This window comes from Hippoglossus stenolepis, chromosome 3 (assembly GCF_022539355.2).
Source record: "Hippoglossus stenolepis isolate QCI-W04-F060 chromosome 3, HSTE1.2, whole genome shotgun sequence".
NCBI classification, from domain to species: Eukaryota; Metazoa; Chordata; class Actinopteri; order Pleuronectiformes; family Pleuronectidae; genus Hippoglossus; species Hippoglossus stenolepis.
The window spans coordinates 22,997,017-23,019,084 of NC_061485.1; the positions used below are offsets into that span (position 1 = coordinate 22,997,017).

The 22,068-nt window shown below is 45.0% G+C and overlaps 1 protein-coding gene across 3 annotated transcripts; it reads right to left on the bottom strand.

Annotated features, from left to right (window-relative positions):
- Window positions 1–7,125: 7,125 nt before the first annotated feature.
- gata2a (GATA binding protein 2a) lies at window positions 7,126–20,072 on the bottom strand. Of its 3 annotated transcripts, none has more exons than XM_047339467.1 (6): window positions 19,809–20,072; window positions 15,268–15,702; window positions 13,986–14,552; window positions 11,287–11,432; window positions 9,040–9,165; window positions 7,126–8,366 (listed from the first exon to the last, which is right to left on the bottom strand). In XM_047339467.1, the coding sequence occupies exons 2-6, from the start codon at window positions 15,494–15,496 to the stop codon at window positions 8,067–8,069; spliced, it is 1,368 nt and encodes a 455-aa protein (XP_047195423.1). In that variant the 5' UTR covers window positions 15,497–15,702; window positions 19,809–20,072; the 3' UTR covers window positions 7,126–8,066. The 3 variants fall into 3 exon arrangements, with proteins under 3 accessions (XP_047195423.1, XP_035009194.1, XP_035009193.1); XM_035153303.2 differs by having other exon boundaries at window positions 11,287–11,444; XM_035153302.2 differs by lacking the exon at window positions 19,809–20,072 and adding an exon at window positions 15,914–16,006 and having other exon boundaries at window positions 11,287–11,444.
- Window positions 20,073–22,068: the final 1,996 nt, after the last annotated feature.

A 22,068-nucleotide genomic window follows, 5' to 3' on the forward strand; every position in this document is an offset into this window, starting at 1 on the left:
GTGTGTGTGTGTGTGTGTGTGTGTGTGTGTGTGTGTGTGTGTGTGTGTGTGTGTGTGTGTGTGTGTGTGTGTGTTTGTGTGTGTGTGTGATGCCAATTAATGATGGTTTGGGAAGCTAAAAGTCAATCAGTGGCATAAACGTAGCAGAGAGAAAGAGACTCGGCTCCAGAGACAGAAGTGAGATTATACCTTATAAGACCTTTGGCCCCTTTAACAACCAGACCCAACCAGTCGGCTGAGGAGTTGGGTTGTGTTAGACGTTTTAGTGGAGCTGTTTGATTCTTTCTTGTTGTTCTCCTGCATGTGCACTTGTGTACATATGGTGGTGTTTGTGTTAAGTCGTCTGACACTTTCACCATCAACTCTGTCTTTATTATTTGAAATGTTTAGCAGCTCTGTGGTAAACGTGTCGCTCTGCTCTTGCCCAACTCTTATCAGGCCAGATAGCCTCAGACAGACTCTCATACCCGCACAGGCAGATGCTCAGCTAGCCACAGCAACTGATGGAGCTGATGCAAGGCCGCTATGACTTCAAGAGGACAGGGCCTTATCTGTCGTCATGGTGATGGCCGCGATGGAATGATGACAATCTTGCTGGCCTGCCAAAATGTTCGCTTGTGCAGGCATGTGAGGGCGGTCAGCATTCAGGTGTACTATGACGTCCACATGCACGAAAACCGCAAATGCAAGTGCTTGATTTTGCAACTGTGTCGGATGTGTTTGTGTTGAGTGCTCCCTGCCTCGCTGGAGAACGCAACACAAAAACATCATGGAGAAACCGCAGGGAAGTGAGTTTATGTCACTGGGCCGTTTTTTGACTCATCGCGCTCTCACCGCGGTGTCTTTCTTTCTGACAAATATGACAGATGCATATCAAGCTGTGCAGTCTGCTCAGGGGAGATAAGGACCAGTTAGGTCCTTGGGTTGCAACATCCCACCGAGCCAATGAGTTTGCACGACGCCTTTTCATACCGATCATCAGCAGATAGGCTCACGGTGCGTGTGCAGGGGTGTGTGATGCCACTGATAATTTCTGTTTTGCCTGAACTCTGGCATCTACTGTGTAAAGGTTGCAGGATGGCACACATCTACTGTCCACAAACTGGTTTAAAGTAAAACACAAGCGAGAGTTGAAGAGCAGTCTTATTGAGTCGTATTGATTTGACTGATCATAAATAAAGGGCTTCAGTGTCAATGTGCTGATCATCTGCTAGAGAAGAATAGAACATTGATACAGTGATACATATCACTACTCATTTATTGACTTTTTGGATCTAATCAAAGTCTTCACATCCCAAATTTTGCCTTTTAAGAAATAATATTTTTAATCTTCCCCATCCATCTGATCATATCACACTTGTTTCTGAAAAGAAGCACACTGTGTTTCATTAATTGTTCACTTTCTGTAAAAACTGGTCGGAGTTTGTTCCTCTGTGTGTTTTGCTGTCCTCTTATCTGTATTAACCTGACAGCTATTGCATGAACAAATCCAGAGACACAACAAAATGTTGAGCTGGAAATAAACAAACAAAATGATGAAGGAATGTCCTGAGCTCATGCCGTGTTTGTGCATGAGTGACAAGATGAGCAGGGTTGAAATGAGGCCTGGCCGGCTCACTGCTTCTGTTATCAACCAATCATGTCCGCAGCTGCACCTGAATACCTTGGTACATTAAGAGCAGCCGTGTTGTGTTCCTTCCATGAGAAGGTTTGACGGTGAATTCAGATCCTCCGCAGAGCAGCTCTGTCACTTAATCCACCGCATAAGCAACCATCGTTAGTCTACAATAGCGAGCAGAACAGCTTGGAAGTCTGAGCAGGGCACGCCAGGTCTCTGTGGGCTTCTACTGTCCTCCACTGTCCTCCCATTCTCTGTCTGGTCATCGGTCCCTGTGGGAGTGTCCAGAGGATCCATCCTGGGGTAGGCACCTGGGTCCCTTCCTCTCACTCTTGGCCCTGAGCCAGGGTGCCCTCAGCTCCCTCACTGATGCCTTTCTCCAGTTACCTGCCAGTGAAAGCAGAAAAAGAGTGAGTGGAGCGGGCGGGGGCTGGGAATGGCGAGGGACATTATATGGGTGCGGAAGAGGATGGCAGGTCCAGACGCCCTCTCCCCTGAGCCCTCCGAGGCATTAGCACTGTACTTGCCCCCCGGTTTGTCAATGGAAGCCTCCAGATGAATGGGCTCAGTTGTCCTCAGACAGTGGGGATGAATTTGTCTGTTGCAGCAGGTGAGCAGGAGGGCCTCGGCACAGCAGAATGAGGCATGAATGAGACCTGAACACTACCTGTCCCAGGTGAACATCCTGAATGCTCCCTGTCCCAGGTGAGAGGAGACTGACCTCATTTTGAGGGGGAGTCGTGGGAGGGGTGCCCTGCATGTCCACACCCTGTTACCACACAACAAAAAGTGTGAACCGAGCAGATGACGGATGGCAATTCATAAAAGTTTGGAATTTCAGCAAGTTCGTTCGATTAGTGGGAAGTGAATGTATCAGCGCCATTTCAGCAGGGAATGTGTGCAAACAGGAGAACCCAGGTACATCAACATGACAGCAGCATCCCCAACAGCAGCGTGAGAGAGAGGGGGATTATCACTGGGATCTACACCATAACAGCCATGAAGGGCCATAACTCTACACACTACTCATAAACCCTTTCAGTAATAGTGCGCTCCACTTTTAAAACCACAAACTGTGGCAAAGAGGTTTATCTTTGATTAACGATAAAAGACATTCTCCCAGTTTTCTACTTAAAATTGCGGCAAAGTTGTTTTTCTAAAACATTGAAATTATCTCTGAATTTTAATTTTTTTATTACCTTCACCAAGGAGGTTCTGTTTTTGTCTGTGTTTGTCTGTCTGTTGGTAAGCAGGATTGTTCAAAAACTTCCAACAGATGACCATGAAATTTGGTGGAAGGATGTGGTTTAGGTAGAAAAGAATCCATACAAATGTTGGTGTGGATCTAGAGGAGGTGGTGGATCCAGGAATCTCTTTTCACTTTCTTTAACATTGCGAAATAGGACGTTTTTCAACATTTCCCTTGATTTCTTAGAAAATGTATATTATGAGTATTTGTGCAATTTGGTACAGATCCAAATACAAATCCAGATCTAGTGAATTTAAATGTGGTTTCATAAGGAGACTGTTGGTCTTGGTGTAAGAATGCACTCTACTGAGTGCCCCTCTATTTTTATAAAAAATATTTGCGGATTCCACATTGAAAACACATGAGGTATACAGGCACACATTCTTTTTAGATTGTAATCTCTTGTAAGTCCCAAAATACCATATATTAAACACTGTCAAATCGTAAGCTTTTGTGTCCGAGCATAGTGTAGTGGAGGAAAATGTTCATTAGCCCAAATTATTCTGCAGCTGTATGTTTTAAAGGAAGTGTTGGTAAGTTTTTGCTGAATCACTTTTTATCTTAGTTGTTAAAATCCTTTCCACGTCTCGATTGCCACAACTTAATAAAGTCTTTTAAAAAAAGAAGAGCTGGTGTCTGTGGCTCTCTCAGGACTGTAATAAACAATAGATGAGCTGCCTGCCTGCATACCCTGTCCGTTTTCTTAGTGTGCCTTAGAGTCTTCACAAGCCGGGAGAGACATACAATGCAATGCACGTTCAAGTGTTTTCGGGGCATAGCTTTCATGACAGGGCTTATGGGAGGGGGTGGGATACATCGGTTGCATATTGTAGCCTTTGCTAACTTTTCCAGGCATACCAACCCTAGCTTTAAATAAAACCAGTGGTACACTGGGTTGATTTTAGTTGTGGGTATGCATACAACGTGCAGGATAAAAACCTTGCACAATTATATGTCACAATTACACCTAAATTCTGCGCAAGAGTACACAGTCCCTTATAAACATCTATTTGTACTGTCTCAGTCAGACCTCAATGGTCTTAATTGGTCCTAATAGTACAACACAAGTATTTCCTGTTTGAACCTCTCACTTCCTGTTTTTTTCTTGTTTTTAACTACTCTGGAAAGCCATGTTTGGTATGAGGCTGTAAATAGCAAGAGTCATTTCAAAGTTTTGGAGGGGGTGGGGGGGTGGGGAGACAATGGGACACAAACAAATTATGAGAGATCATTACACATTTGACTTTTTCTGACTAATTTTTGACATTTGCAGAGATCCTCTGTGAGATTTGAGGTTTTGCAGGCCAGGATGCTGTTGTTTCCTGTCAACAGTGGTCATCAGTGATTATCTGCTGCCAGCTCTGTGTGACAGTTATTCCTGTGAAAGCTGTGCAGATCACATAACTGGTTGATTGATTTTCAAAGTGTAACAGAGTTGTTCAAGTGTCAAATGGTGTATCTGTGGAGGTTGCCATGAATAGTGCTCCCCAGGTGTTATACTGAACGTACCCACCTTTTCCTGTCAGCCTCTGTCAGAGGGGCATTTCTATGAATTCTTCTTGATCCGTGAAAAGAGGAAGTTCACATGTGGGTCTCTTTGTAGCACAACCGCTATGACTTCGTAGTAATTGCATCTCAGAGTTAAGAGCTCAGTTAATGCTTCATCATAGCAAAGTGTAAGTTCTCTTTTTACTCAAGCGTCAACAAACAAGCTACTTATAGGTGACTTTATGGCAAATAAAGGCTGGAATATGTCCCGTGTTTGTATTATCTAAATACTGTCCCGTCTTGCAGCCTTAATATCCTTCTAGGGGTCTGAGGAAGGAGGGATGCTTTTTTAGCTAGGCCCAGGCAAAGGTCAACACCCCCTCCTCCTGCAACACACACACACTACGAGACCTGCATCTGAACCGCACTCCACTTCCTTTCATCTTCTACGTGTCTCTCTCCCTAACTCAACTTTGTGAGGGGATGGTCGGGATACCTTTTGATTCCACTAATTCAATTTGATGGAAAAACAAATACACTAGGGGAGTGGGAGGCAAGAAAAGAGTGGGAGTAAGGAAAGAAATGGACATTTGCAAGGAGCTCTGAGGGGGGAATGAACGGTGGTGGAGACGGCGGGGGAGGACAAACGGAAGAGCGGAGGGGAGAAAGAAAAGGAGTATAGGGAGTGGAGATGAGTTGAAACATCTAGTTCCAGGTTGAAGTCGTAAACCTCTGCATGCTCTGATCTTAGGTGGCCACCACCACGTTCGACCCCACTGACGCATCTGAGATCACTCGTCTTCCTCTCCTCTGTGCAACGCCACTCTGATAGAGAAGATAAGGGACTTCCCATTTTACGGCTCTTTTCGTGTCACATAATTCACAAGTTAGGAGGGGGATGTCTTGTTCAACATAGCCGTTGGTGTAGTCAGGCTTGGTGATTCCTGCGTAAATTTAATGTTGCAGAAAATGGAGTAGTGGTGGTACATGATATCAACCAAAACTCTTAGTTAAACATTCATTTTAGGGGCAAGTGTGCATGCCATGTCTCTCACCTGTATCTTCTCAGACCTCGGAGCTGAAACGTGGCCCGACTTCCTCAAAACACAACCACTGCCTCTGCAGCTTTGTCACACACCATTTTTGTATGTATGTGTTTTGTGTGTGTATGGATAGGTGTGTTCACGAGAGGGCAGCTCTGGGAGTCACTAGCCTGGCCGACTGCTGTATTATTTTTGGGAGAGCTGCTCCTTCCCTCTGGAGGGCCTCATTGAAGAGTGCTGGCTCTCTCTGTCGCCCCCTCTCAGGCTGCGGGACCGCAGCCAAGCCCGGCCGAGCAGGCTCACTGGCTGCAGCAGCACACAACCCGCTGGAGCCGTGGTCTGTACACGACCCAGCACCCACAGCACTACGCTGCACACAGATGGCTAGACTGCTTATTGGCAGCCAGGCATTACATTTCCACTGATGCTCAGCAAGTGGATCCCACCCCCACTCTGAAAAAAGACCCACAGATGCAGTCGTTCAGTCTTGTAACTGTATGTGTACAGTGTTGTGGGTGCTAAGATGTAGCAAAAGCTGACATCGGAGTGCTTCAGCCACACTATTAAAAAAAACAGCAATTTCATAAATCCCTGGATAAATACTATTTCCAATTTGAACTGATCGAGCCTCTGGGGAAACCCCAGCAGATCAAGCTCCACAGCAGCCCAGCAGATGTGAGCAGGGTAGAGGGTTCAGGGAGGGGTAGTGGTCCACTTTTAGCTCGGACTGTTTAATCGGATGGTTTGTGCTGTGGGTGTGTGAGGGCATGCTGAACTCCACGATGATGACCTCAAATTGGCCCTAATGGAGCAGACTCATTAGCGGCTGGCTCTGTTCAAAGTTTTCTCGAGTCGTTTTACTTTACTGTAATCGTCCAAATGGGCGGGAGAGGCAGAAAGAGCAACACAGCAACACAGAGTGGAGGAGAGTAAAAGACAAACAGAATAAATGGGAGAGCAGAGAGGGGGAGAGGGAAAAACAAACAAAACAACCAGAAAGAGAAAGAAAAAGAAAAAGAGGACGAGATGAGACGAGACGGGGAGAAGCAGAGTCGACGCCTGCTTCCTGGCAGCCTCAGCTGCGTGCACATCTGTGTGCAAAGGGTCTGAGCAGACCCCCACGTGTTTGCTCAGGTCGCCTGATTGCCTTTCCTTCCTCTTCTCTCTCCCACTAAAGACCCGCTGTCCTTCCTCTCACTCCAATCACCACGGCCAACATAGAGGGCTACTCCGAGAGCGGCTCCCGCTGAACTCATGACTCAGTATTTGTCACATACGAATTCAGAATAAACAAAAAAACAAAAAAAACTTGCCGCTGGAGCTAAATAAGAGACCTTGCGTGGGTTATTTGGTTACACAAGGGTGTGAATTAGGGTTTGTGTTTGTTTTTTTTCCATGTCTGTGCGTGAGCATGTGGTAATGTGCATATGTATGACTGTGTGTGACTCCGGAGCCTGCTGTCTGGGTACAGTGGTCCAGCCTGGGGCCTCAGCTTCACAAAGAGGCCTTCTCTTAACAATCGCACATAGAGGAGGAGCCTGACCAAAGCATTACCACGCTCAAGGGATCACAGAGTTTTCCTTGATACATCTGATATCACTTATGATTTAGATAATCAAGCACTCTTCATTAAAAAGGAGAGTTTACGTTGATGCTGTGTTGTTTGTGTATGTGTATGTGTATGTGAGAGTGATGGAGACAGACTAAACTGAGGAGACAGTGACAGATTGAACTTCAGTATTAAACTTTATTTACTTTACTTTTGTGAGATGGAAAAATGATAAAAACATACAGCTCAGGGCCTTTTTATCTAAGATAGGTCAGTGTTTTTCTTTACGTAATAACCATGAAATTAAAATCATAACAGTTTCCATGTGTCTTTGACGAAAGCTTTAAGAGTGAAAATAAATTATCGTAGCAATAATTATAACATCAAATATGACAACAATAATAGCAATTAAGCATTTATAAACACTTTATTTACGGTGTCTTTTTTCCTTAAAAGTCCATTATTAAAAACAGGTGAGCGTTGTGGTGGTGTACAATCCAGCATGTGAGGAGAGAACTGGTCTATGGGTATTGTAGTCTGGGCCTGACTGGATGGTAACAGAGGCATACGGGTGCTGTAGCTGTGAGCCAGTCTTTAGACCTCCAGCACTGAAGTCTGTCTCTCTGTCCGTCTGTCTGTCCATGGCAGTTGTGGACAACAGCATGGGGGTGGACAGGGTGCACGTATCTCAGCATATAACGAGATGGTCGTGAGGTGGGAACAGCGGTTCTTTAAAGACCTCTTGAGTCTCCTGTTACAGGGTCATGGAGAGGTGGGTACCAAAGTGACTCAGTAAAAATAAGCAAAAAGAATGAAAAGCATCTTCGTTCACTCCATTCCTGTAAGCCACAAATTACCCAGGGACCAGGGAACGTTCGTCACGTTTGCTCTTCACAGAGTCCGCACAAGTCCCGCTTTCTGTGGCGTCCCATCAGTGAAGTCAGGCATAACATGACCTTCAGTTACAAAGTCCAACTGAAAGTCCCTCCCCTCCCAACCACTGTACATAACGCAAACAAGTCTGCTCAGCTTTTGGCGTGATGTGAAGGCCATTTAGTGTTAATGGCGGCGTGGCGGCTCCTACAGGCGGAGGAGTTTTGGGTCTGGGGGGGGGGGCCCTCAGTGAGGCTCGGCCCAGACTGGCGAGCGATTGGAGTGGTGGGGGTGACCGAATGAAGGATGAATGGGCGTGGGAGTAGGCAGCATGTGTCCCGAGTGGCTGAAGGGGGGCAGGTGACCCATGTGGGTCATGTGGCTGGTGAGGCCGGGTGCCCCGCCGAAGGGAGAGGCCTTGTCGTGCATGCACTTGGACAGCTCGTCAAAGCCGTCCCCTGTTCGCTTGTTCCTCTTGGACTTGCTGGACATCTTGCGGTTGCGTGTCTGGATGCCTTCCTTCTTCATGGTCAGGGGTCTGTTAACCTGTGGAGAGCAACACATTAGCTCATGACAGACCAAACAAAAGCTGCACTGATGGCACGAGCACTATAGAGGCTAGGGTTTGTTTTACTGTTAGTTCCAGCTTGTTTACCAGCCCATCATTTAAAATGTCACCGAGAATATGTCACATATCGCTTTGCCAATTAGCATTTACATGGCTTTCTTTCATTAAGAGTTATGCCAGTGTGAAATGAAGGTTGTAAATAACGAGCAGCTGTTTTGCATATATAGCTGCATTATAAGGCTAGTCAGGGGGCGGGTCTTCTTTTTGGCTTTTGTCTCATTTAAAAGCAAACAGAACCGTCCTGGGTGATATGAATACATGGGGATGCGGAGCAGGCTTTGGGCCTCAAAAGAGCAGTTTCAGACAAATCCTCATCAGTGTAACCGACGCCGTTACACTGAATGACAGTCCCACCCCGCAGCCTCTCCTGGGAGTAACGCCCCCCATTGAGACAACGATGGATTAATAAAAAGGAGAGAGGACCGGTGGGTTCTGCTCCACAGGGTGAGCAGGCTTTGCCTCCACACTCCTAAATCGATACAAACTGTCCGCCCACTTGACCAGTTAACGACCAGCTAAACCCTAATACCCCTCCCCTAGAAAAAGACCCTCCAGTTTTTGTTTCCCCCCTGTTCCATGCAGTCTACTTACATTGTGCAGTTTAAAGTAAAGGCCGCAGGCGTTACACACCGGGTCTCCGTTCCCGTTGCGCCTCCACAGGGTGGTGGTGGTGGTCTGGCAGTTTGCGCAGCAGGTGCCTGCACGTCTCGCAGCGGACTGTAGGAAGCAAGAGGGAAAACACCTCATGAATAAAGATCCATTCACACTGCTGCACACACATGTATACAACACGCAGAAAGAGCCACAGACAGCACAGACAGACCAATAAGACCGAGACAGCTTTGTTTCTTATAATGAACCGGCGGCACGTGGACGGTCGTGAGGTTTGAGCTGTAACGCGGAGCCATGTGCGGAGAGGCATCAAAAGGAGAAATGACTTAACTCCTCATATTAGACTAAATCAATTACGCAGACCGCGACAACCATGATCGAATTGTCTCATTTGCGCAATAAGCTGTGGAGCCGTTTTTCTCGAAAACGTCTTATTCCGTCCACGCCCGTCGGCAATTATCATATTTAATGAATTAAAAATAAGTGCGCCGGTTTTAACGGGTCATAATAGGGGCCTTGCTGTAAAGCCCCTCTATTTATCCTGATCCAGGGAAAACTGGCCGACAAGTCGTGTAAGACCCGGTGTCCTGTCTGGCAATGTGCTCCCTGCGTCCATTGCGGATCAATTCTTCACACATAATAAGAAACATTAGCCTTACATGCGAGAACCCCGCGGCTCTGTGCTTCACAGGCAGCATCCAGCTTTTTGCCTTTTAATTAATTTCAGGTGGAGCCGGAGAGCAGCCACGACCCCGGTCATTTTTTAACACAGGCTGACCCGACATCAGAAATAAATATATTTATGATGTAAAATAAAAGAGCGGCCGCAGAGAATGGCAAACAAGAGGGGGACATAAATCCATGTATTTTCCAGTGGCCGCCCCTCACGCTCCGTCTCTTCACACATAAGCGGCTCCTCCAGTGTTGTGATAATCTCTTTACACTATATGTCAGTCTGGCCGCGCACAGAATGCAGCGCGCTGGTTGAGGGCGGAAACAGCCGGGAGCCTGACTTCCTTATCTGGGCCGGGCAGATATCCGGATAGGAAACAACTGGATGCCCCTTTGAACACAACCCCGAAAAACACTTGAAGCTGCAAATGCAAAAAGCTGCTGCAGCCGCACAAGGGCCGAGCCATGCGGTGGAAAATCTAACGCGACTTTTCAGGAGCTGCAGGAGGAGCGACGCGGAGGTGCCCGGGGAACAGCACGAACCCGCCTGATGTCAAAAAGCTCAAGCATTTTTGTCCAAATTTTAAATATCTTTACCGATCGACTAATGGCAGCCAAATAATTCGTGAGTCAAATAACCAGCGAGTATAAATGAAGTCCATTAGACCGAGGATACAAACTATGCAATTAGAATTAGCTTGGGTAAATTAAAAAGGCCAGACCCATTTTTATTCAAATTAAAAGGTTAACCCACTACTAAAATTCTATTATTTATTTTTAGAAACATTTCTACACACCATTTGTATTATTATCATTACTAATGTTATGATTACCCTATAAATAAAGGATATTAGTAGTAGTACCCTCGTGGTATTTAGTAGGTGGCTATTTTTTTTTTTCCCAGTCACTAATATTACCAAGTTAAAAGTAATATACTTATTTTTATTTCTACTATAACAGGAATTCGTTTTAATTCATATAACTCTAATGATAATTGTGGCTATTTCTAAAAATGTTGTTTCTGAACAAGAAACAACATTAAACAAGAGTTTACTGTAAACTATATATAAACCCCTAAAAATAACAATTTAAACAGGCTATAAAAGATAAAATATATATATTTAAATTTGCATGTTGTCGTGTAGATAGATTGATAGATAGATAGAATTTGAATACATAAATAAATAGAGATATATCCAGCTTCAGTATATGGTTGAGTCCTATAGTGTGTGTGCGGGGGTACATCAACAACGACAGTGTTGTGTGTCCATGGTGCTTTTCATCTACTCGAGCGTGGTGTTAACTAAAGCAGCATGGGCATTGGTATCAGTAACAGTATCAGAAGTACCAGCAATAATGATAGCAGGAACAATGGCAATAGTAGCAGTATTGTAACAGGCCATGAAGGCGGATCGTCAGGGGGTGAGAGGGACAAACAATTCCAGGAAGATCATAGGGAAAATATAACTTTCCTGGAATTGTGCTGCCGGCATCTGCTTTGTGCTCATATTTGGGTGCCTGCTCTCATTGTAGAGCAACAGAGTGAGAACTCACCAGTCTGCGTTTGGGCTTGATGAGTGGTCGGTTCTGGCCGTTCATCTTGTGGTACAGTCCGCAGGCGTTGCACAGGTAGTGGCCGGTACCGTCCCGTCGCCAAAGAGGGGTCGAGGTGGCCCCGCAGTTTACACATTCCCGTCCCTCTGCATAGAGTTCAAGAGGAGAGAGGAAGAAATTTATATAATTAAAAAGTTCACCTTCTGCCAGAGGCACCATACAGCAGCTGTCCTGTCCCCATCACGCGACTTGTATGACACTAGATGGCCCTGTAATATGAAGTCAAAATCTGTCTCGTGATGGTGACAACGTAAAGGTGAGCTCGCCGGTGTACCAAGTGTGCACATGGCTGCCATGGACACAGACACCTCTATGTAAACCGATCCAGAGCGAGGAGGCCAGAGACACCCAGAACATGTCCAGAGGTGTCCGACAAGAAGAATGAGGCACACCATCAAATTAGAACTACATTATTTATCAGATCAGTGGGCACCCATGAGAGGAAACATAAGTGTGTGGTGGTGGTGGTATTAAATGTGGCGGGCAGTGTTGCAGCCTGTGGTGAGAAGCTTGCAGGCCAATTGTCTGCAGATAATAACATTGAAATTCTATATTATCATTGGGAAAGTTAGCATTTTTATTCAACTGTAGATACCCGTGCATGCCTTTACATAGAAACCCGCTTTTTTAGTTCTTTCCACATGCACTCCTCTCCCATACAGGTTCGACTTCAAACAGCCTCTTGCTAAACCAACCAGTTATTTTAATTCAAGTATCCCTCTCTCCCTAGAGCATCCCCTCATTATTCCTGTCATAATGCGAGCGACACCCAAAGTCCCACCCTCGCTCCACAATGGAATCTGACCTGAGCGAAAAAAGCTAGGTTCCTTTTGAAATGCATCTCTCCGCTTTTTCTTCTTTTTTTGTACCTCCCCTCTCTTCCTCGTACGTATTTCGTAACAGCAACAGCCACATTAATGTGGGATCATTAACACTTTAAATATTCATCAGCAATGACTGGAGTATTATGTCTTGTGCAATAGTGTTGAAATAAGAAACAAAATGGGAAGATGAAAGCTTCATGAGCTAAGTTAGAGTAGAGAGAAAGAGGAGGAGGGGTGCTCTGGTCGGAGGCTCGCTCAGCAGGAAGCTGAAGGTGTACGTGCTGACAGCTGAAATGTCATTGTGGCATTTTGTACAACAGTCAATCACCATTACTGGCACTGGACAGAGACTTTGATAGATAAGAGCCTTTTTAATGCCGTGGCTGATATGTTTGTGTTACTGATTCAGGCATAGTCGGGCCAACTTCTTTTAAATGTCAAAGTATAACATTTCTCTACTGCCACAGCTCACACTCACATTATCTGCAAGCAAGTATTAAAAAGCAGGTGTATTAAAAAGCACTGGGAATATGGATGACAAATATTGATAAATACACAACTACATTTGGAGCAACATTAACATCTTAAGATGACTGTTGTACAACAGCTGGAACAATGTAGGGAAATTACAGAGCCATTACCAGACTGAGTTGTTTTTCAAATGTCTGCACATTAATGTCAGACATAAAGTCTAAATATTCCTCCCAACACATGCAGCATATTGAATCAGGTGCTTGTCCAGACAGTCAGAAAATAGGCCCCGTTTCATTATAAACAATCCCACTGGCTTTGAGGATTTTAGGTAGGAGGAAGACCGACTGTGCAGTGCATGTTTAATCAGGATTACCCAATGCACTGCAGTCTGCAGACCTGTAGTGACAGTGTTATTAAATATACGCTCCCATCTATACACATAGCAGCAGATCCTGTGTGGACTCTGGTTGCCTCCACTTTGTGTCAGTGCTGCTGGGCCAAGGCCATGCTTAAAAACACAAACAGCAGGGCTCTGTCGCCTGTGCTTTGTTAGGACTGGGGAGAGCGGGTGGGCGGGGTGGAGGTCGTGATTTGTTCACTTGGAGGTATACAGGATATGGCAGGAGCCAGGGCGTCGTGACTGGCTACTTTTTAAAGTATTGTTTTTTTAAAGTGCCGTAAACGCCACATACAAAAACATCTGGCTGTCAGAATAAGTCACTGTCATCGAATAAGTAAATGTAAAGTTCTTGTGGACGACTTTAAAAAGTTTAATCCCTCACTATTAATTTGATTTATTTTTTTCTTCAAACCAACATATTTATGAAATCCCAGTTACTTTAATTGGGATCCCATTTTCTTTTCTCTCAAGTCAACGATCCTACTCTTAAAACCGCTCCATCACGCGCACACTGCCCTTAACTGGACATTTAGTAAAAAGTTGACCCCGATTAGTCTGATGAGTTTCACCTATGGTTGGTTTCTCTCTAAAGTGAACCCGCTCGTCAGATAAGACGAGTCCGGGCAGGTTTCCACAGGTTAGACGGGTCCCACGTGGAAACCACCGCTGGTTTTATAAGTAACAAACTATTAGATACTATAATAGTGAAAGAAACTAGCTAACAATTAGGAATACATTTTAGAATTTAAAATAAATACCGTGGCACCATTCTACATGACAATACCCACACATTTATATCGGAGTGCGTCACAAAAGCGGGTAATTTAACTTCGACATTCATTTATCCATCAAGGCTCATTTGAATAAAGCAGAATAATTTAGTAAGGCTTTATCACTCCAATCTTTCATCATGCACAGACCCTAACACACGTGAGACTCACCTGAGCTCGATCTGGCTTTGCTTTTGCACTTGGGCGTGAAGCTGGACCCGCCGAGCAGGCTGCCGGGGTGGAAGAGGCTGCCGCTGTACTCGTGTGGATTCGGCAGAGAGTAGGCCGGGTAGGTCGGGATGGGGTGATGCGTGGCCTGGCCGTTCATCGAGGCCAGGCCGCTGCGCAGAGGACTACAGCTCTCCATTTTCATGCTGTCCGTCAGCGGCATCTGGTAGGACTTGATCGAATCCTTCTCGTCCATCCTGGTCGAAGTGGAGGTCGGGGAGGTGGGGCCGGGGTCCGGCGACACGTCTTTCGGAGGGGTCGGGGGGAAACTGTAGAGGTGCGGGCTGGAGTGGGACCCCGGGGTGAGCGACGACACGGGAGCCGTGCCGGTGTTGCTGCTGCAGGGGTAGCCGGAGCCGGTGGGGTGCAGGCCGGGTTTGCTGAAGTGACTGACCGCCCATGCGTTGTGGTGGTGCGCAGCGGACAGGGCAGCTTTGCCGGGGTCCAGCCAGGGAATCCCGGGGCTGTGGATGAGGTGTGGTCGGCAGACCTGGTTCCCAGCGAGACGAGCTGAAATTCAAAATAATCTATTTAATACACGTTGGATTTTTGAAGCCTCTTTTCCAGTACTTTGCCAAGCAGAACAGAAAGATCTTACCTGGCAAATACTCAAAATGACTCAAGTCCGACATTTAGTTTCAACAATCACTGGTAGTTAATTTTAAATAAAATATTTTCCTCACAATTACCCCAAAATATTTTCCGTTATCTACCAAAAGCCACAGTCATTTAATCTATTTAAGATAGTGGCGATAAAGGCCTATTGGCTGCAGAAAAACACAGTAAACGCAGCTCCTTGTCCGGACAGTATCTTTTCATCGGCTGCAGCTCTCGGACTAGTAAATTTGCGGTTTTAATTTTATATCCGGGAAGTGTCTCTCTCTCTCCCTGTCTCTCTCCCTCCAGAGCCCCTGCCCCAGCACAGAGGGGTTAAATGACATACTTCCCTTTCCCCTCGCTGTCATTTGCTATAAATCCCTTTTATGTTGCAGGATTGGCCCAGAGATGTCAAGAGGAACATTTTTTAAGCAAATCACTGAATTGTTAAGCTTATATAGTGTAAGCTTCTAAATACACCCATTACACAAGCGGACTCACACATACAAAGCAAGCTCTGTTTGGACGTGAATTATATAAAAAAACAAACTGAATAATGTCTCAACAAAACAGGCTGTGTTCGTTTTAAACCACGTTTTCTTAGCTGAGAAGTCAGTGCGCATCTTACCGTGCGCTTGGCTGTAGGTGACCCTTGCCCGGGAGTTGGTGTAGTAAGGGTTCCCCTGAGAGTCCAAGTGGTTCAGAAACATGTCCACCTCGTCCTGGGGCAGCAAAGGCGCCATGGGCTCCATGTAGTTGTGGCTCAGACTGTGGTGGTGAGAGTCCGGGTGCTGGCTGTTCAGCACTGCGTGGTGGTGCGCCATCCACCGAGACTGATCGGCCGCTGCGACCTCCATGGCTGAGCTGGTTGTCTCCTTCTCCTCTGAACGCGCTTCTGTCTGTGCGCCGGGCTACTCTACACACTCTCGCCTCCAAAATGGAAGTTAGATCCTCCTGACAATATAGTTCCCGAGCTGTGGGGGTCTCGGCTGTGTTTATTTACTGCAGAAATAAAAAATCCTTTAATCACCCGGTCTCCTTCTTTCTCCTCAGGAGTGGATACCTGCAATGAGACGAAAACAAAATGTTAATTCATTCAAACGATGGACACTCCACCTCTTCTTCCACGCAGGGACTGAGCATCGCTGTCTAATCATAGCTGTTGACTCTAGAAATTAACTTCGCACACTTCAGTGTCCTTCTAGTGGACAGCTGACTGAGAGGAGGCATTGCGTCCGTGCGTAAAGGAGAAAAGAGACATGTCCTCTGGATACCTGTTGCAGTCTCGATCAGCTGACGGCGGACACAGCTCGGATGTGTAAACCTCCTGATCCGTGCTCTGCTCGGGCTCATTAATGAGATGTGGCGCAGACTGATGCGGCTGGCGCCAGTAAATTCCCATATCAAGCCATGCGGGGGCGGGGCCTCCCTCGGAGCCAATCACGGCCAGACTCTGCCACAATTGGCCCGCTGCATCCCTGCTCTCCTTTAAATTTCCATTTCCCTGCACCGAAATACTGAAAGACTTATCAATCAGCAGCGTCATTTCTCTGGGGGTCTTTCTCTCTCATGAAGATCAGCAATCGGCCCCTGACGATCTGTTTTTATAGCACCAGTTCTAAGCATGGAGGCAGACACTTAACATGGAGGCAAAGTCATTTTGCACAATACATGTCTCACTGTTATGAATGAGAAATGTAGGTTAATTATGTGGTGTCTTGCCTCCACTTGTACGAGCCCCTCTGTAAAAAGGCAACAAGAATATGAACTTATTTCAGTGGATGTTAATGACTTCATTTTCATCTCACTCCCCCTCTAACAAGTCAAGTTGCTGATGGAGCCTCGCATTACCATCAATAATTGTAAGTGTCGTTTTTCGCATGCTGTTATGTAAATAAACAGGGTTTTCAGCACCTCTAAAACCAACAGAGGAGGAGTCGATTTATGACCCCGAATTTGGTCCCTTTGTTGCGGAGAGCCTAATTGTCTTTAATTAGTAGTGGGGCATTCTTCTTGTGAAAACAGAGGTTTTGTCTCGCAGACAGAGCAACCAAACACAGTTTGCATACTAATGGCGCCACATTCTCTCTTGGTGGCACCAGCGATGAGCGCAAGGCCTGAAAAAACCGGTTGGTGATCATCAAAGTGTCTCATGACACCCCCCATTGAGAGCTCACAATACAAACCCAAACAGATCACAACCCTTAACACACGCTTAATGCACTTATTCACTGTTTTTACATGATATTATGATAACATTATTCTTATCATTATTTACTATTACTGATATTTGCTGCATGTAAGGATAAAATCACATTTTTGCCTCCGTGTGTGTGTGTGTGTGTGTGTGTGTGTGTGCGCGCGCGCGTGTGTGCGTGTGTGTTTGTGATTGACAGGGAATAATTGGAGGGTGCTAGGAGCCGAGACTGGCCGCCATACCGACGCCGAGCTCTGACGTCAGAGAGTCACGGTGGGTGCGCATTTTGCGAGGGTCGTCACGTGAACCCTCTGATACCTGGACAAATAACTCCCCCAGGTAAAAGACCCCTTATAACTCCACCACCGTGCATTGTAGTGCGACAACTCTTGCTCTGATCTTCTGTAATACCTGCAGTGTGTGTGTGCGTGCGTGCGTGTGTGTGCGTGTGTGTGTCAGTCATAAGTCATTAAATCGCTGGCATGTTGCCAGGGGTAGTGAGTTGATGAGCTCAGCCCTTTGAGCTTGTCAACCCCTAAAATCAACAAATTAGTGCATGTGGGGCAGCAGAGGTCCAGCTACCTGAATAACTCACATTCCAGTGTAAAAAGCACTGCAGCTGGCAGGTGGAGCTTCACCTTTATACGGTATTAATATGGTATTTATTGTTCTTTGCATAAATATTTCATTATGATACACAGACATCAATAATACAGACTTTGTATGTCCAATAAAAATAAGTGATTTTATGCTGCAGAATAATTGCTGTCACACAAGGTTGAACCTGAAGCAACAACGACTCCCTCTGTTCAGGCCTGAATAGATGAGCATTGGTGCTCTTGTTCTTGAGGCTGGTGGTAAAAGGACTTTTCTATTTTTTCTATGCACTACAGCATGTCACTGTATAGCCTGCAGCAGTGGTCAGCCTGTGTGCCTGTGCTGTGTCCTGACTGTGTTAACCGTTTGGCCTTAGAGAGTGGGTCAGGCTCAGACTCCGCTGCTGCATGCCTATTGTTGTTTGCATGTTTGCCAAATGGATTACTCAGCAGGATTTAGCCCTCTGTAATTTATACCTTCATTAATCCCATTTGTATCTCCGCTGGAACAAAAGATGGGAGAGGGTTAGTAAAGAGGGGTTGGGGAGGGGGCTGATGTTGATGCGTTGCCTCTGTCTTTTCTCAAGGACACAGCCGTATTGTTTCAGCCATGGGATGCTACATATAGACTGGAGAACACTATCCCTCTCCCAACACCTCCTGCACCGGTTGGGAAGTGTGTGTGCAACCACTGTATCGCTGTGCAGCCACAGTGGCTAATGAACAACAAGATTATCATTCCGATCCATGCTGTTATTAAATGGGATAGGCTTTATCTACCTGTTTGTTCCCATTGGGCACGGTCATCCATCATTATCCAGAGTGGAGGTGTGTGACTGTGCGAATGTGAGTGTGTGCTTGACTGTGTCTGTGTTATGTGTGTGTGTGTGTGTGTGTTTGGGAGTGGGGGGCATGGGGCTGGGGGGGGATGAAGAGCCACAGTGGGGCTCGTGAAGATAAGCAGAGCCAGAGAGAGGGAGAATGACACAAACCAGCTGAAGCATTATTGTCCCCTTTACTCACGGCTAATTAGATCGAGCTCAGGCACTGGGGGGCTTTATAGACACAAGCACCCAGACTCAATGACCATATGACTGCTGAGAGAGAGAGAGGGGCCTGGACGCTGCTTTACGGCCGCAGCACTCACTCCCATTTAAAGAGTTTGAGCTCAGAATAATAACATTTCAGAATAGGACAGGACGTAACACATGGTCTGCAAAAGAGATTATGGAGCATAGGATGATGCTTGTGTTCATAGCATAAAGCTCTATTAGGGTTATATAAATACTGAAAATTAATAGAAGTTCTCCATAGTATGAGGATTGGTTCTACAAAGAAAAACTTTGATAAAACATTAGAGTTGCATCAACATCTGTGTTAAAATGTGTTCATCCAGTCAATTCATAAAACACAGATGAGTTCTTTATGCACTCAGAGCTTCAAGCTACACAACATCCTCCCAGACCTCACAGTACTTTACTGTTATTTGGATCAGTCTATGAAAGCCTCCAGCAGACAACAGCACATGCAGGTATAAGAAAGAAAGAGGCCAGTTTATATATTAAACAAGAAAAGGTGCTGTGTAATGGCTCCAGCTCAGCCGCATGCCTGTGGAGACCCCAGCCTGCCCCTGTCTCTGTCTCTATATACTCCACCATTGTAGCCTGGTGATTGCTCTCTTTGCAGATGAAAGAGGATCGCTCCAGTCATTACGCATTTTTAAAGCCGTGACAATTGTCGTCACTAATATCACGCTGATGATACACTAATCCATTTCGTGATCGAGGGGTTTACTCTCGGAATGCAGCACCTTGCCCACGGCAACATAAAGCGCCCCATAACAAACATTATTATTGGTCGGATTCAGGCTTTAAAGAAGGACATTATTTTCTAGAAACAATGACGCTATAAATCTGGTGGGGGCGCAATGTTTCTATCCGTGTCTGCGTTCATTATTCATTTGTGGCTCATTTTTACTGTTTTATCAGTTATAAAATAATATAGATCCTAACTACATTAAAAGTAAGTGTGTGAGTGAACATAACAAAAGGCATATTTACAGTAGATCGCATGCTCCCCACATAACTCGCTATTCAGAACTATAAAGCTGAATATGAAGGTAAATAGGCTGTTATTAACGAAGCGTAAAAAGTAAAAGTAACAATAATGGAAAGTATAGCTCATGCAATGTTGCAGGAAAATAACATTTTGTTTCTTTTTGTTGCTACAGTAATGTGAATATAATGCAATGTGAATGTGACTCCTTATATATTTGAGCATTAGCCGGCAGGACTATTTTTATTTTCAAGCATCAGAGTATTTCCTACAGCGTATTTAGAAATAACGCACCGTGTGAAAATATAACGATTGACTGACCTGAGAGGAGCGGCTGCGCTCTCAGAGTCAAGCCCGACACGGTGACTCCATCCAGCTTCAGCTTCGATCGGCGCTTCTCTCCAAAATAACCAAACAAACAAAAAAAAGAATCTGATCGGAGTCCAGACGAGCTGCTTGCGTTTTAAAGATGAGAAGTGTGGAGACGACGTGAAGGAGCCGGAGGGCCCGTGTGTTTAGTCGCTGCTGTGTGTGTCATCAGCACCAGAGGTGTGTGTGTGTGTGTGTGTGTGTGTGTGTGTGTGTGTGTCTCCTGCTCTCCCTGCTGGATCCTCAGCTCTGTGAATATGAGAGAAAAAAGAAGTTGTGTGGCCGTATGAGAGGCTGCAGCCACACAGCAACGTAATGGCACGTCAGCCAGCAGCCTGTCTTCCGGGTCCCGGTGAAATAGACTCAGTCTGGCACCAATACCTGCTCCCAAGAGCTGATTAATACAGTCTAGATTAACACTGAGTCTGCACAGAGACTTCCAGCATTATGTTTCCATTAGATTTTATTTTTAAGGTCATCCGGATGTAGTTTCACCAGTAAACCCATCTGACGTATTTTATCTTTGGTTATAATTGTATTTTATTTTTTGAATACTCAGAGGGTGTGATAAGATATAAGGAGAATTTGTGACTTCTGCACAAAGGGAAATGATAAAGAAAGTAATAAATGCTCATTTTAATAACGATCCATTGGTTCCTCAATCATCAAACAATAGTCTGTCCATCCGCTTCTAATAAGAGCTGGATCATTGCGCCACTCGCACACAGGTAATTCAATTCAATTTTATTTGTGTAGCTCCAAATCACAACATACATTATCTCAAGACACTTCAAATATAAGGCTTTAGACATTACAGAACTATAGAGAAACCCAAACCAAAGTTCCCACAACGGGCAAACACTTGGCAACAGGAGAGCTTGGCAGACTCATGTGGACGGCCACCTGCCTCGACCGGTTGTGATGAGAGGAGAAAAATGGGGAAGAGAGAGAGAGGATAGGGAGAGAGAGGGAGAACAGAAACAATTGTCTAGCCGTCATACTTAAGTATAAGCTACTGCTGGTTGTTATTGAGAAATATATAATAGTGATACTTCAGTCGATAATAATAACAATAATAATAATAATGATGTTGTATAGTAATAAAATATAATAATATACCTAAACCCTACTTTATATTATATATTCTATGTTTATTAGTTTCTTTCTGCCTATATGTCTGACTTTTGTTTATTTCTGATATTTGGTAAAGTGTGTGATCCTCGGCCCTAATTGACTTATACTGAGACCCCCCTTTCTTTAAAGAAGAATACTGCAGCTCTTTCTCTCCCTCTCTCCTTCTCTCGCTCTCTCTCTCTCTTTATACCCCCTCGATCCGCAACAACTTTGTAAAACATGCAAAGCCCCTGAAATCTCCTGCACGCGACCTGCGGGCTCGTGCATGCGCAGCGCAGGAGCCGGGCAGGTGCAAGGGGCGCGAGAGACCTCTGCAACTCGGGGCTCGTGCTCCCCAGAGTGCCAACAAAAAAACAAGAGAAAGAAAAGAAAAGGATAAAAAACAGAAAAGAAAAGAAACGTGAAGTCTGACTGAATTAATAGTATTTGTTTCAGTGTTTAAAATCACCAGAGCGAAAAAATATCAAGGTCTGGCACATTAATGCTCATCCGCGGAAATATAGATTAACTTTGATAACAAGTAACCCATTTTATAAACGCTTTATGCTTTCTTAAAAATGTTTTTTTACTCATAAATCCTACAAGTAGAGACTTTTCAAAGATCAAAATCTCTCTCTTTGTCTGTGCACTCTGTGTTGTTATTGTCTGCACGCATGTGTAAGAAGTGTAGGCTGTTCTTTAAAAGCAGCATTATTAGTTTGACTTTTGATACTTATCTATTTATACAAGTTTGTGGACGATAGTTCCTATTCAATATTTGAATCATAGTCTCAATAGGCAAACGCAATACCCTTCAAGGGACTTCACATTTAGGCCTTTTAACATGAGTCATTCCATAGAATATAATTAGGAATATGACGATGTGTTTTGTTATCTGTCTTTAAAGTTAAAGCAGATGATCAAATAGATAACAGCTAAATAAAACAACAACCAGTTTATTATTATTATTATTATTATTGTTATTATTATTATTATGTAAAAGTCTGACAGCTTATCCCCCTCAATAAATCAAATTCACAGTGGTAGGCTACAGCTTAATATTATATTTCTGTCTGCTTGCACTGGTTTTGTTGCTCAA